Source organism: Leptonychotes weddellii, chromosome 10, assembly GCF_054177405.1.
Source record: "Leptonychotes weddellii isolate Sample4059 chromosome 10, ASM5417740v2, whole genome shotgun sequence".
NCBI lineage: Eukaryota > Metazoa > Chordata > Mammalia > Carnivora > Phocidae > Leptonychotes > Leptonychotes weddellii.
Genome location: NC_138378.1, coordinates 44,001,830 through 44,017,021, shown reverse-complemented (window position 1 = coordinate 44,017,021; position 15,192 = coordinate 44,001,830). Strand labels below are relative to the sequence as shown.

Here is a 15,192-nt window from a genome sequence, read left to right as displayed (position 1 = left end):
AAGTGAACATGGGATGAATTAAAAAAATCTCATCCTGAGGACCTTGTGTGAGGTGAGCTTTCTTTTGCAAATCTGAGAATTGCTGTGTCCATGACTTACCAGCTGTGCCTTCAAGGTGGGGACGGAGAACCATGGTCTGGCTGTTTTCATCAGCTGCCAGGCTTTTCATTATGGTCTCAGGTGCCAACCAGGTTTCTCTTGCTGCTATGACAAGACAGGAACCGTATCCACAGTTTCTGTCTATGCCTCAGGCCATCCACTGGTGGATGAGGAAGGGACATAGCAGGGTCCCCTTGGCACCTGGTGAGTGCCCAGGAGCTCTGGGAGGGCATGTGCTGGTCCAGGAATGCAGGCGAGCTGCTGATTCCCTCAGTCCATCCCATCAAGTTTGGTGAACTTTTGTTACAGCAGCAGCCCATGGCAGGTACAAAGAGGGGTTCATCATGGACCCCAGCCTCTAGGACCCACCCAGCCCACCAGGAGACCGGAACATAGACCCATGCCATGGAAAGTAGGAAGTACCACAGATGAGCTCAAGAGGAGGGAGGGCAACATTGCTTCTGGAAGGGAACGAGAGGAAAGGAGGCAAAAACGGGCACCAAGGATCACTGAGGTCAGCTTCCTTCAGGGTCTTCCATGTCCTCTCAAGGCTCTGGTGCGAAGGCACACGGTTTCTCGGCAGAAGGACCATGAGGATGTTCAGAAACTTCCCACCTGCCCCCTGATCTCCTAGCTACTTCACCCACTGCCCTGGCCAGCCCCAGCCACTTCCCAGAGCACACCTCGCCCCCAGGCATTGTCTAGACCCAGCGAGGGGTGGGAGACTCCTGCCGTCTCCCCTGACCAGCCCTACTTCCTGTCCCCTGAGTTTGCACAGCCGGGCCGGGATAGCCACCAACTCTCATAATAGCACCACAGCCTGTGAGCTTCACTAACACAGGTCTGCTTTTGCACCTCGGTGCCTGGCACAGAGCCTCTATGCGGGGGGCTCGCAGAGGCATGGATGGATGGACAGGCACACTGAATTAGAGTTGAACAGAAGAGCTTCTCAAAGCCCATCCCTCCTGCAGCCTCTCACTGTATGGGAGGCACCTTCTGTTTGAAGGCAGAATAGACAGGTCATTAGGATATGACTAATGTATATTTTGTGCAAAGCCAGATAAAGATGCCTTGGGTCTTATGGACTCACACAGGGAAAGAAGAAAGGAGCTGCTCTGTCTACAGGGGCTGCTAGCACCTTCCTACAGCTAAAGACCATCAAGCAAGCTGATTTTCATTCCCTAAACTGGAGCCATGTTCTGGATACTATTCTCCCATATCCTGCCCACCTTTTTTGGCCTTTTCCCTTAAGAATGTTCCGGGGATGCCCTGTGAAGATTTTGGCACAGCTGTGGCTTTTTGATCCCAAATACTGGCGCAGTAAGATAAGAGCAGAAGCCAGAGGTTCATCCTACCCCACCTGGAGCAGGGGTTTGCGAACTTTTCCGTAAAGGGCCAGGTAATAAATATTTTAGACTTCGTGGGCAATATGGTCTCTGTCACAGCTACTGCCCTTGTGAGCCAAAGCAGCAAATGGATGGGTGTGGTTGGGTGCCATTAAAACTTCATTCACAAAAGCAGCAGGCAGCCAGATTTGAGCTGAGGGTCTGTTGACCCCTGAGCAGACCACAGAGACGAAGTGAGGGGCCGGTACACCCAGCCCTGGAGTCAGCAGCTTAGATGCTGGAGTCAGATGCTAGTGGGCAAATCTGAGCTCCTGCCGAGAGGAGAACAGGCAGGGGGCAGCATTTGAGGTGAATTGAGGCCTCCTTGAGGCCTCCATCCTAGGCAGCCAGGCAGCTTTCCCGAGTGCCCACAAGAGAGCAGTGGTTATATGGGTACAAAGCATAGTCCGCTCCCTCTCCTGGGACAGACCATCTTGTTCAGGCTGCTTAGCCCTGACCCCAAGCTGCCAGGGTGAGCTCATCCAGCCCACACCCCCGCCCTGCCTGGCCCTGCTGGGCCTCCCCAGCCTGAGTCCCCTGGGCCAGGGCCGGGGAGGGGAAGGCACCCCTGGGCCCTCTGGCCCTGCAAGCTGTTTGCAGTTCTTTTTGGAGCCAAGCAGGAGAATCAGGCCATAAATGTTTCATTCTAAAGTTTTCTTTAGGAAGTATGTTCCTAAAAGTCTGATTTACACTCCGTGTTCCAGAGTGGTAGCGTGTGATGAATAAAACATGCTCATTTCACTGCTCCTTGGGGTGATGACAGTGTTTTCTGGACTCATATTAAAAATTAAAACGTGGAGATGTTTTTCTCAGGGTTTTAGCCTGTGCCAGTGTGTCCAGGAAAGCGACTTGGAGCCCCCATACAACCTGCCAACTACAAACCCCTCTTCCTAGTCCTGACAGGAAAATAAATAGCTCACTTTCCAGTACTGCTCAGGGGCCCCATTAAAATGCAGCTCTAGGCCTCGGGTGTCTGGTAACAACTTGACAACTTAGAATTGGGGGTCCACGGCCACAGCACAGCAGCCAGAAACTAGGCTGGGCTCCCAACCAGCAGGGGCCGGAATACCACGGGAAGATGTTCAGGGCACCACGAGAAGCAATAGTCCAGGTTTTATTGACTCTCCGCTCCAGGGGTGTTTGAGCCACTCACCCGTGCTGTCCCGGGGGGTCTGTCTTTTATAGGTAGGAAAAGGAGGCCTGGAAGGGGGCAAGCTTGCCTCATCTGTGGGATTACATAGCCTGCCTGCCCCCCCGGCCTCCCAGCAGCGAGTGTCCTCGGAGGGCAGTGGGTGTGCGTGGCTCCAGGGAACAGCATCACGGGGCTCCTTGGCGTGGTGTCCTGATGCTTGCTCACACTGTGGTCAGTTCCATCTGATGGGGGCATCATCTCGGACCTGTGACCCAGCCAGCTGACCCCGCACATACTTGGCTCCTGTCCACAGCTGAACATTAGGCCCAAAGGGCTTACTGGAGTTACACATTCTGTAGGTTCAGTGGCTCCAAGGATCCTGTCGGTGTTGGCTGGCTCCCCCAGATCAGGCTGCACTCACCTGCCTGGGCCGAACCCCAGCTTGTGTCCGTTTTAGAGTCACCCAAGAGGAATATGACGTGAACCTGTTTCATCAGAGCCACAGACCTTCCTTGTGACAGACCAGTGGCGCCGCTCCCTGGTGCACAGGACTGGGCTGGACTTTGAAGTCAGGGCAGAGATGTCCACCTGCTGACCCCCGAGACAGGGAGAACGTCTTTTCGAGGGGTGTACTCCCAATTATTTTTATCTGAAAGCGGCTGTAGCTGATTCTCCTTCCTTATTTTTATCCCTGCCTGATTTCTCTCCCTCCTGCCAAGGTTTCACTAATCCCTTAAGGCTCAGAATCATTTAAAATTAAGCCATTAAAAATCAAAGCAGTATCAGCAATGTGGCTCTTGGCTAGGAGGAAAGAAGCCTCAGTCCCAAGGCTCAGAAAGCCCCATCCAGCGTGGTCAGAGCTGGAGGGCAAGAGGCACAAGACACCCTTGTGTTGCATTAAATCGGTCTCAAACTAAACTTCGCTTGTCCCATGTGTTCTAGGAGCAATTTCTTAAGGGTGTAGCATGCCTCCCAGGCCCTGGCAGGATGCTGATGATAGGGAACCCAGTGGGATGCACTGTGCTCATGAATTTTTAATCAAAATCACTTAAAGGAGAGCCCCTTCTTGCTGTGATACCTGCCAGCAGGTAGCAGCAGCCCAGCTGCCTCTTGGGGCTCCTCAAGAGGCCCCAAGATCTCATCTGTTACATTCTGCTCTGCTGGGTGTGTGGTCCTCAGTTGTCCACAGCTCAGCAGTCAGCGGGGTTCACCCATCTACCCCTTGGCCCCAGCAACATTTCTTATCAGCTCCTACTGATAGTAACAAAAATGAAGATCTGATTCAGAGTAGGATGGATGGAAACCCCATCTTGATCAGAGAGTCACACTTTTTGGTTTTTATGTCCGTAAGGACAGAGCCCGGCCTGGCGTAGCCACTACTCAGCAGACGCCCTGAAAGGCCTGTTGCCTTGGGCTCTGCATTGCATTGCACAGAGGAGCAAGACAGGAACACACACTCTGTTGAGCATTAGTCCTCGATACTCTCCATCTTGACCTTTGAGAAAAACGTTTTCACAAGTGTGATCTCTCTCTGCGGCTCCTCTGCAACTCCAAGTAATGGTATGCTATAGTCTCACATATTTGCTTTCTAGCATTAGACACACCAAGTTCCAACGGGAGGCCAGGTTTCCAGCAAAGCTGTCAGAAGGCCCCTCCCCTCTGGCTTTATTTAGGTGTAGTCCTGTGTCTCAGGTGGCTCCATGTGCCCAGGCAACCCCCTAGTCCTCCCTGAGCCTCCTGACACTTTGCCACATGGAGCGTCCTATGTTTGGTCCCCGGGAGTTGGCAGATGCCAGCGAAGATGGGGTCTGGAGCCCTAATGCCACAAGCTCGGGCCCAGCCCATGGTCTCAGCCAGCCTCCCGCCCCCCACCCCTGCCTGGCAGATGGAAATCAATCTTCTCTGTCTGCCCTGGCCACATACATTGTTGCCTCCTGCTGGATTGAGGCTTGACCTGCTCAAGGACACTGGGGAGTAGAGCCCCCCAGGCAGGCTGCCTTACAGGCATAGAAGACTCCGAGCACACACTGGGTCAGTGGTTTGGACTGGTTGGCTGTTTCAGGAGAGTTTATTTGGACAGGAGGAATCCTGATGAAAGCAGGGTCATGGCTTTGGCCTCCGTCTAAGCCAGTTACCATGTGTCCCTGTGGCTCCTGGTGCCCAGCTGATTGCCCTCTGCCCACGTACTGCTGCCAACAGTCGCCTGGTGGCCGATCTGAAGGGTCATCCCCAGGGTCCTCTCTTGTCCGCTCCTGGCATCGCCACAAAGATGGCATGGGTATAGTCCAGGGAAGCATGGAATCACCATCAACCAGTGTGATCTTAAAACAGACCTCAAATAATTGAGCCATTATTCTTTTTATATTACTTTGAAAATGTATCAGAAAACCATAGTCACTTGATATTAAAATGATGAAAAACCTTTAAAAAGCAGGGAGGCGCCTGGGTGGCTCAGTTGGTTAAGCATCCGCCTCTTGGTTTCGGCTGCAGGGAATGTGAGTCCTACCAGACCCATGTCATTTGTGTGTCCTGGGAAGCGGGGTCAGGGAGCATGAACCACCTTGGTCATCCAACAGTGACAACCGCCCGCTCTGCAAGCATGCTGGGCGTGCCCGCATCCCCGTATTGAAGGGATCCTCCTGCCCTTCAGCTTCCTTGGCCTTGGTTAGCAGCAGTCAGTGTGGCTGAGGACGCGGCTTCCCCTTGGAAACACTTGCTTCCCTGGGCCTGTGGCTCGGGCCGGTTGCTCTGCCACGTCGTGGTGCCCCTGTAAGACATGGGTCTGGTCTCACCTCCGCCTTTCTCCCACCACTTTCCAGGGCCTCTCTGCCCTCAAGGTAAAGACCAGAACCTGCATGGCGGCCCAGGGAGCCATGAACTGCCTGGCTCCGCAGCCCTTGGGTGCTTGCCCCTTGTCCCTCCTCCAGCCTTTCCTCTCTTCCCAGTTTTTCAAGCACGCCGAGCTTACTTCTCCCAGCTTTTGCCGGGCAGGCCTCTACACCTCCCTCACCCGGCCGACCCTCGGCCCCGCACCTAACAGGCCGGCCTGTGGCTCACAGAGGCCCTCTCCGGCCCCGGCCCCACGACGTCCCTGTGGTATGTTCTTATGGCCCTGCCTCTATCGTGACAGGTGCAAAGCTTGTCCCCTGCGGTGTGAGCCCCACACTGGGGTCAGAGGCTGTGTTTGTGCCCTGAGCCGGTCCTGACAGTCAGGCTGTCAGCAGAGGTCAGTGAGCACCAAGAACAGGCCCCTTCCAGGCACAACAGGCCTACAACTTGGTTGCCCATCACACACTGTCTTCCCTGCATGGAGGGGCGAGGGGGTGCATTTCCCATTAACTCACCAGTTGTGATGTCGCTCACTAACATCTGCTGACCTCCTCTGGTGTCTGCTCACCACCATCTGCCTACCCACTCTGCCCCACGCCTGTTCTAGGGAGTGAACGAAGGGCCCTAACCTTTCTCCCATGGCCATTCAAGGAGAGCTGTGGGTCCTCCATATCCCGGGGGTCCCGGAGCCAGGTGGCCACACCCGTGGAGGGCCCTCTGGTCCCTGCCTGAAGGTCTGTGGTGCTGTGGTGAACTCCACTGGCAACTATCCTGAAGGGAAACAATCCTGAGCCTTTGGTGGTCTCCATCTCCCTCTGGCAGAGGGCTGGCGTGATGAGCAAGCAAGAAGTCTCTCTCTGTTCAGCCTAGCTCCCAAGCAGCACTCTGGAAACATGACACCTGTGCATCAGCCACAGGGACACAATCCATGAAGGGGCTGCCTTTGAAAATCAAAGTTCTCTCTCCCAGGAATAGGAGCCCCTGTCAGACTTGGAGTTGCCTGGGAGACACAAGGGATGTTACGCTCCTGCTTGCATATTCTCATTCTACCAGGCATCCCATTGTCCAAAGAACAAGAAGTAGACTTTCTGACTTCTCAGAGGTGTGGATGTGCTGTGGTCTCTGGCACCTTTCCTGGTCTGGTTGAGGAGGGAAGCTGACTGCCTAGCAAGGGCTGCTGGTAGCACATAGAGCTCATCAGCTGAGCATGGTCAGAACTGGTCAGTGAGTTGATGAGAAATGGCCCCCTCAACCCTCCACACAAGCAAGAAAGGGACGTGATGGTCACTTGCGTTGTAGGGTGGTTCTGCCTGCCTGGGGCACGTGCCAGGTGCATCTCTCATTCCATCTTTGTGATTTCTGCTTCTGGTGACCTTCACCCTCCTGAGGACCACCTGGGGTGCCATGTGCATCTTTGCTAGTCAGAGCCATGGGAAGCCCCCCAGCAGCGCACTCCCCCACCTGCCTCTGCCAAGGCACCAGCAGCTCCTGAGGCTTCTGCTCAAGCCTGCCTGGCTCCCTGCTCATCTGGATCCAGTTCCCTCCAGGATCCCTGTCCCGTCCCTTGTTGGGGAGCCTAAAACAGACCCTCGAGGAAGGAAGGAAACCCCTGGCTCCCTTGGCTTTGAGGGGTATGGATCCCACCCTCCTCCAGACACCCCTAGACATCCCCATCTCTGAGGCTGCTGTAACTGTACCACAAACGGGGGGGCGGTGCTCAAAGCACCAGGAAGTTATTCTCTATCAGTTCTTAGGTCAGAAGTCCGAAATCAAGGTGTTGGCAGGGTTGGTTGCTTCTGGAGACCAAAGGAGAATCTCTCCCAGCTTCTGGCTGCCCGGATCCCTTGCATCACACCTGTCTCAGCCTCTGTCTTCGCACGGCCTTTCTTCCCCTCTGGGTGTCTCTGTTCTCCTCTTCTGTCTCTTAGAAGGACACTTGTCACCAGAATTAGGGCCCACTGTAATCAAGGGTGATCTCATCTCAGGATATCTACCTTATCTGCAAAAACTCTTATTCCAAACAAGGTCACCTTCACAGATATCAGGGACTATGGCTTAGGCATCTCTTTGCGGGGGGGGAGGGCATAGTTCAACTCACTGTGGCATAAAATACCTCTGCCCAAGAAGAAGGGTGCTGCCCTGGGGAGGGCTGGGGCAGGACAGGCAAGGCAGGTGGTGAGGGGCTGGGGACAGTGTCGCCCCTTACGGCTGGGTCTACAGGATTCCCTGTGCAAAAATCACCTCAGTGAGATCATCGTGGGGCCCAGATCCCTCTGCTTGGCCCTTGACCACTTCCCTTGGCCAGTTTAACATGCACCACAGGCTTAGTGGGAAGCACCTCCAAGTAGACCACTCCTCCAGCAGTCTCCCTGCATAATGCTTGCTCTCCAGCACCTGCCCCTCAGTCACTGCTACAGGACCAGTTTTCCTTAGGGGTTAATCTTCAGCTCCTGGAAATGCAGCCCTTACATAAGCTTGTGCTTTGTCACATGAAAGGTTTTGTCTGGGTCTTCTTTGACAAATGCAAGAATAATTAATTCAAGTTCTAAGAATAAAAACAGGTCTCCCCACACTGCCTTCTTCTATGTTAAACACAGTGTGATGCTGACCAACCCAGACCCAGGCCCGAAGAGTGACTATCTGAGCCGTTCCTGGGGGGCACTTGGAAGCTGCTTCAGGACAGGTGTCCGTGGCCACCAAGCTCCTCCAACGGGCTGAAAAAAAAATGTTATTAACAAACAACCCAGGCAGGTGAGACCTGAGGGTTTTGAAGGCTGGAAGATGAGGCCGGTGAGGAGAAAACAGGTGCCTCTGGACTCCAGCCTGACGTTGCCTTTCTCTTCTCTGGGGCAGGGGCCTCCTGTCGACTCACTCCTGTCTCCTCTTGTCTGTTTCCAGGACTCCTCTTCCTCGGCCGGACCCGCCCCAGCAACTGAACAGCAAAGCACAGCTCCCAAAGTCCAGCTGCCCCTCAACGTGTGAGCTGCCATTTATGTTTCTGGGGTCCTGTGCCTTCGGCACCTCCCTCCCACCTCTGCTAGCATATACACGTATGGTTCCTGTAGGATTTCCTGATTTGTTACCAACGAGTCAGTTTAGTTATGTGCATCCACTAATACTGCTGACAAGAGAGTGTGGAAAACAAAAGTCTAGCAGCTTCTTTCAACGTCACTGTCCCCAGGACATTTGTAAGAAGGGAAAATATTCCAAATATTTGGTGGCACAGGTGCTGGCCAGTCAGGAGCAGACCAGCCATAGCCCAGAGAAGATCCTAGAGGCCCGTGAGGAGGTGGGGAGGCACGGGGGCCAGAGCGGCGGGCGGTCTCGCCAGCCTGGGACAGTAGCTAGTTACCAAGTGCTCAGAAGTAGCTCCCTGTTTCAGAGCCACGACTGGCCTACAGTTATGGCAGCTTATATCATAGCAGCTGCGTATCATCCCCAAATATAACCAGATGAATCATTGCCAGGAAGCGAGATGCTTATCTTGTTTAGAAAATTTGCTCTTGTTAAATTACAGCTCTTAAGAGCTACGTGCAGTTTAAAAATTCTCCATTTAAATGGTGTTCTGAAAAATTAGACTGCCTTCTACTCTTTTATTTGGCAATGAGCTCAGTTACTTGAATGAATGTTTTGAGGTGGAGAATATGAATTTGGCAAACAATATGGCAAAGTAGAACGTTCCACAGCTTTAGTGCAGGTGAAAGGGACACTTAGAACCTGCACTGTTGCAGAACAGAAATTCCAAGCGAAAAACAAAAGCAAACGGGAAAAAAAAAAATTCCTTTTGAAAAAGCAAGTTGCCAAGCTTTAGAAGGTTTCCTAGAAGCTTAAATATACCAGCAAATTTTCACCTACCTTTTTACACCCAGCTGAAATGTTTGTCTTTATTTGGTGGCAGATAGGAAATCCCTGAGCATCTTTCTTTATCTGCCCACTGCTGTGATTGCATTATTTCTACAACCAACTAAACAAGAGGAAATTAAGACTTGCCTATTTTTTACCTAGCTTCCTGAAGGGAATATAGATTAGTAAGCTACCTTTAGGTGTCTTTAGGCTGCCATTCAAGTTTTCACCAACACTGGACAGAAGATGCTCTCTTCTGACCTGGTGTCCTGATAAGCTCCAAAGGCTTCCACTCAAACCTGGGGGCCAAGGAGCAACACAGGGAAGGATGGGTAGTGATAGCCTTGCTCTTCTTGAAGAACTGGATGCAGGACCCTATCCCTGAGGAAGTAGACCAGCATCCACAGGAGACCATTAGGCACTATTTTGGTTGCCCAAATGAGAGGCAGGACAGAGTGAGCTCTTCAAAGACAAGGCCCAGGTGTTTCATTTTGGGGTCCCCCCAAATGAATGCCTGGCACACAGGCTCTCAGTAACTTTTTCCTTGTTCTGATGGCGAAAGCCTTCCCCATCCTGGGTGCAAAGGGCTTCTGGTATCAGTCCAAAGCCTCCAGCTCTTACACATCAGGTCAGCCACCAAGAGGGCTACTCTGTCTTTGAGACCCGAAGGTTATTAATACAGTCCAAGAGTATTATGAATACATACTGGAGGCCTCAACCATGCCCAGAACTTCCATGTTGTGGAGGCTCTTTAATTCGGTATAGAGTATGGAATGACCTCTTTCTCCTGTCCCTGCTCTGCCCTGGGACGTGAGGAGGCCACTGTAGTTCCCAGACCTCTGCCCCCTCCTTATCTGCCTCTCCCCAGATCACGGAACCCCCATTTGGGTGGAGATTTTCATTTGAGTAACAGAAGGGAGACTTATGTGTCAGATAATGTCACTGAAAAGATAAGTATTTTGGCAGGCATGTGACTACTGGTGACAGTGGCCATCTGAGCAGCAGATGAGTCGTGGCCAGCGTAACCGGGACTGGCTGTTGAGAGTTAAACGTGTGCTCTCTGTGGCTGTTTCTGCCGTGTAACAAGCCCCAGGGCGGGGGACACCATGTACAGCATTCCACATGATCCATTTTGAGAGCATGACCTTTGAAATCACATTTTTTATTTTGTTCCCAGGGAGGAGAAGATGAGGCTGACTTCATCAGCCCATCAAGCAGGGGACTAGCCTGACCACTTGCCCATCCTCTTTAGCTCCAACAAGTTAGCTGTCCCACGTGTGCCGGTGACAAGTATCTGTGGGGGGAGTATGGTTGCTCTTTATCTGACTGTCCTACAAAAGTCACTTTCAGAAGTTTGAGCTTGAACATAAGAAGTGCTGCCTTCCCAGAAACAGCTGCAGCAACAAGCGTGCTGCTGTGAGCCAGGAGTCTGCAAATAGGAGTGACCCCGGGGCCTCGGGGAGCGCCCCACAGTGCTGGGCTGAGGTCAGTCAGTGCTGCGGTCCCGCCCACAGGCCCTCATTCAGTCATCCTCATAGTCCGCGGGTTTCACCGCCACGGCTCAGGTCCTGTGCCTGGGTGGCAAGCCCACATGATTAAAAGGCCAGACCCCTCAGGTCCGCCTTCTGTAGCAGGATGTTCTTACATCCTTCTCCAAGCGTATAAAGGTGTCTGCTGGCAGGGGCTTCCTAGGGACCTGGTAGCCCTGAAACACAGAAAGGGGGGTCTCAGTTTGCCCACCCAGTGCATGGAGGTGGCTGCTGGTCTTCAGATCTGCAGAGTCCGTGCCCTCCCTGCTAACTTCTGCAGTGTTGGGAAGCCACCCCAAGTCCACCTCTGGCTATTGGGCTCACTGCCCTTCATCTTCATGACCCGCCATGCCTCCCAGGGACAGAAACGGGTCAGGGAAGGCCCATCTGGAAGGGCTACGGCGTTCCAGTACACTTCTGAGTAGGCCACCGCTCAGGCTGGGGGCTGAATTCTCACCTCCTCTCCTCCGCAGGCATCTCAGAGCCAGATGGGATGAGGACCAAAGGGGCGGGCAGAGCGGAGGGCCAGGCGAGGGAGAGGGCTGAACCAGCTCCAGAGTCTCACCCCGGTCTGGCCCAGCCTCTTGGACGCGCTGCTGAGGACTCTCTCATGCTGGAGGAGGAGCAGAAACAGTGTTGGGGGGGCCGACACAAGCCAGACTGCTGCTCCCCGTTTGTCCCAATGCCTGCAGGTCTGCGTACCTGTGAGCCAAGGGCGGGCAGAGCTGTGGGTTCACTCAGGGACCTGAGCGCAGCTTGCCATCTGGGAAGGAAACTTCCACAGACAGATGGGTACAGTTTATCCCTGGGGGGAAACTAAGAGCCTCCTGGAGTGTGACTACTTGCATGCCACCTGCGAGGTCTGGGAGTCTCTTCGTGGGAGCCAAGAAAGCCCGGGAGGGTGGGGCACAGGGAGTGGGGCTGCCTGCAGACTGGAAGTCCTGGGTGAAGGGCTGGCCACTCCATGGCTTCATGACATTTCCCCAGACACTCCCTGTTCTCCCCCTCTGAGCACGTGCACCCATAGTCAGCCTCATCTGCAACCCTGCATTGGCTCACACCTCCCCAGCTCAGCTGCCACCTCCTACAGGGGGACTTACGTGGCTTTCTGAGCGTGGATGGTGCCCCTGCTGACTCCATAGCATCCTAAGCAGACCCTGACATGCACCTATGCTGTCTCCCCTTCCCCAGAGTGGATGCTCCTGGGGCAGGCTCCTCCACCACCTGGCCACACCTGGCCGTCATTCTGTAGACATCCATCAAATGGTATGAGTGGGCATGTGTCTTGCTAACCTGAGCTGGTGTGACCCTGGTAACCAGAAAAGCAGGAGCAGATCACTTCACTGGAATAATTGAAAAGAATCTTTTACTTATTCTAGAAGAAACATGAGCAAGCCATCATATAGAGGAGAAAAGGTGTGAAATTAATGAAGGCACTAAAATACTTCAATTCATTCCTTGATTAGAGCTGAAGAAAACTGTAGATAATTAACACAAGTGAACAGCTTGCTATAGAAATGAGCAAGTAATACGGGTGAGTGATGGTGTCCTTGGAGATATCCAGTAGGCTGCTGGTAAAAGCAGACAGTGCATGATGCCAGGCTGACTGGCCACAGCTGACGGTCGCTTCCATGTGTGCGCCGTCAGTCCGGGGCCTGACCTTCCCCCCGGGCTCACACTCGCAGGACTGCTTCAGACTGGAGGAGGGAGCACCTTATAACCTGAAAGCCCCGTATAGCCTACAGGATGGTGGGGAAGAAGGCTCTCTGAGACACATTCTCCTACTATTGCCTTAAGTAAGGTATTTTTAGTACCAACCTTGTGTGTGAAGTGACTTCTGGGCCTGCAGGAGCAGTCCCCGCCTGACCCACACATGTTTCTGAGATGACCCTGAGCCATCTGTGGAAGTCTGTGTTGAGCTGAAGAGGGCTTTTGAAGGAATGAAAAGTGAGCTTGGGCCCTGGGAACCGTGAGGATGAGGACCATACGGGTGCAACCTCTTTCGTGCCAGGCCCGCAGGGCCCCTGCAGGCTCCGTGAGGACTGCCTGCAGCTCTGAGCACCGACGGGGCTGCCCAGCTCGCTCAGAGACCCTCAGCAAGGCTGTTCTGGCTGCGCGCAGCGGAGGGGACTCGGGTGGAGAGGGAGCCATGAGGTGGCACTGCTGTGGTTGTCCCGCGCGTCTGCCTGACAATGGGCGGGGCCATCCGCCATTCACGAGGGGTCGTCCCTAAAGAAAGCAGATGCAGATGCCGAATGACAAATCCCCCCACCCCGGGCCAGCGCCCCTCCCCAGCACGAGCCTCGGGCCGGATCTGCAGGTGCCACGTGCAGAAAAATGGCCCACAGAGCCATCTGCTTCTGCTTTTTTCTGAGGCATCCAAAGGAAAAATAAGTGGGAGGGGCAGAGATTTTTCAAGGTGAAGTCAGATTTATTTACATTCCAGTTCCCCCAGCAATGCACACCTAGAGGCCAGACTTGAAATATTGAGACCAGGGGCGCCTGGGTGGCTCAGTCGGTTGGGCGGTTGCCTTCAGCTCAGGTCATGATCCCAGGGGTGTGGGATCAAGCCCCACATCAGGCTCCCTGCTCTGCGGAAGTCTGCTTCTCCCTCTGCCTGCCACTCCCCCTGCTTGTGTTCCCTCTCTCTCTGACAAATAAATCGGTGGATTCTTAAAAAAAAATAAATAAATAAAAACAAGAAAGCCAGTCATGGCGTGAGGTAGGCATGTGGCTTTGGCTTGCCCAAAAAAAAAGAAATATTGAGACCAGGGAGAGATTACTCGTCAACAGAACAAATTAGAAATAGAGATGAAGAGAACACGCGCATCAGTGCCCCGGTGCAGACCGGGGCAGCACCTCCCGATGCGGTGGCCACAGGGGCTCCCTGGCCCTGCCACCTCAGCAGGGCCTGCCAGCCTCTGGCGGCGCCCCGCCCTGTCCCTGTGGCCACAGAGCCCCGCCTGCTTCCAAGTCGCCGCAGAAACACACACCCTCAACGTTTCTGAGCCTTCCTTTCCTCAGCTGTGAGATGAGGGGTCAGCCCAGCCTCAGAGCTCACGTGGGGCTTAGGCAAGACCCTGGGAGAGGTTGGCGCCTGGCAAACGCCACTCCCCTGCCCTTCTGCCCTTGTCCGGCTGTAGCTGGTGGCCCAGGCACCCGTGCTGGGGGTGGAGCTCTGCACGACTGTTCTTAGGATGCCCAGATGTCAGCAGCTTATACAAAAGGTACAGTTACAGTTTTTGAGGTGCAGTTGAGAGTTTAGAGACATGTTTTTAGGAAGAGGGGCGTGTCATCCCTTGGAGGTGGTGGCCTCCCTGGAAATGACACCTTCTGTCAGCACCCCAGAGGCGTCTGTCCACTGAGCGTTGAATGAGTGGAATACCAGAAACTGGGAAGGAAATACCGGCTTCCCGTTGCTGAGAACCCAGACCTCCCACGTGAGGAGGCACGATGTAGTGCAAGATCCCAGTCTGCCTCTTCGCAAACTGACCGCAGGGATACCAACTCTCATCAGGTCCTGTGCCAGACATGCAACCGCGGTCTGTGGGGAGGGCACCGGTGCCCCGCTCAGGGCTCTGCGGGCCCGCACACTTAGCCGAGTCGGACAAACCGCGCAGCCGTGTTTAGCCACGTTCGCCTCCAGGTTGCTTTTTTTCCTGCTTTGGTCATCAGGAATCATGTCTGTGTTCATCTAAAATAAAAATAGAAGTTTGAAGACTTTTCTGACAGAAAAGTCTTAAGCAGGATGATTTGAGGCCCATGATGTAAAAAATCTTTTTTTTTTTTTTTTTTGTTTTGATGGGGAGGATGGAAACTCCCCTTTTGTGCTGAGAAGTGAATGCAAAGTCTTTGTTCTGTTAAATGGCATGGGGATCCTCAAATGTTGAGGGAAAGATAATCGGCTCCTTCCCAAAAGACAATTAACTTTCTTTTTTTTATATATTCTTTATTTTATTTTATTATGTTAATCACCATACATTACATGATTAGTTTTTGATGTAGTATTCCATGATTCATTGTTTGTGTATAATACCCAGTGCTCCATGCAGTACGTGCCCTCTTTAATACCCATCACCAGGCTAACCCGTCCCCCCACCCCCCTCCCCTCTAGAACCCTCAGTTTGTTTCTCAGAGTCCATAGTCTCTCATGGTTCGTCTACCCCTCCGATTTCCCCTCCTTCATTCTTCCCTTCCTGCTACCTTCTTTTTTTTTTTTTAACAGATAATGTATTATTTCTTTCAGAGGTACAGGTCTGTGATTCAACAGTCTTACAAAATTCACAGCACTCACCATAGCACATACGCTCCCCAGTGTCTATCACCCAGTCACCCCATCCCTCCCACCTCCCACCACTCCAGCAACCCTCCGTTG

General features: G+C 53.3%; 1 protein-coding gene across 1 annotated transcript in view; it reads left to right on the top strand.

The window, feature by feature from the left end:
• SH3RF3 (SH3 domain containing ring finger 3) overlaps positions 1-15,192 on the top strand; it is a 319,279-nt gene that overhangs the window by 243,713 nt on the left and 60,374 nt on the right. Inside the window, exon 6 of the mRNA XM_081832297.1 lies at positions 8,344-8,423. Within this exon, the coding sequence (XP_081688423.1) occupies positions 8,344-8,423 (80 nt within the window). The remainder of the gene's footprint in view (positions 1-8,343; positions 8,424-15,192) is intronic.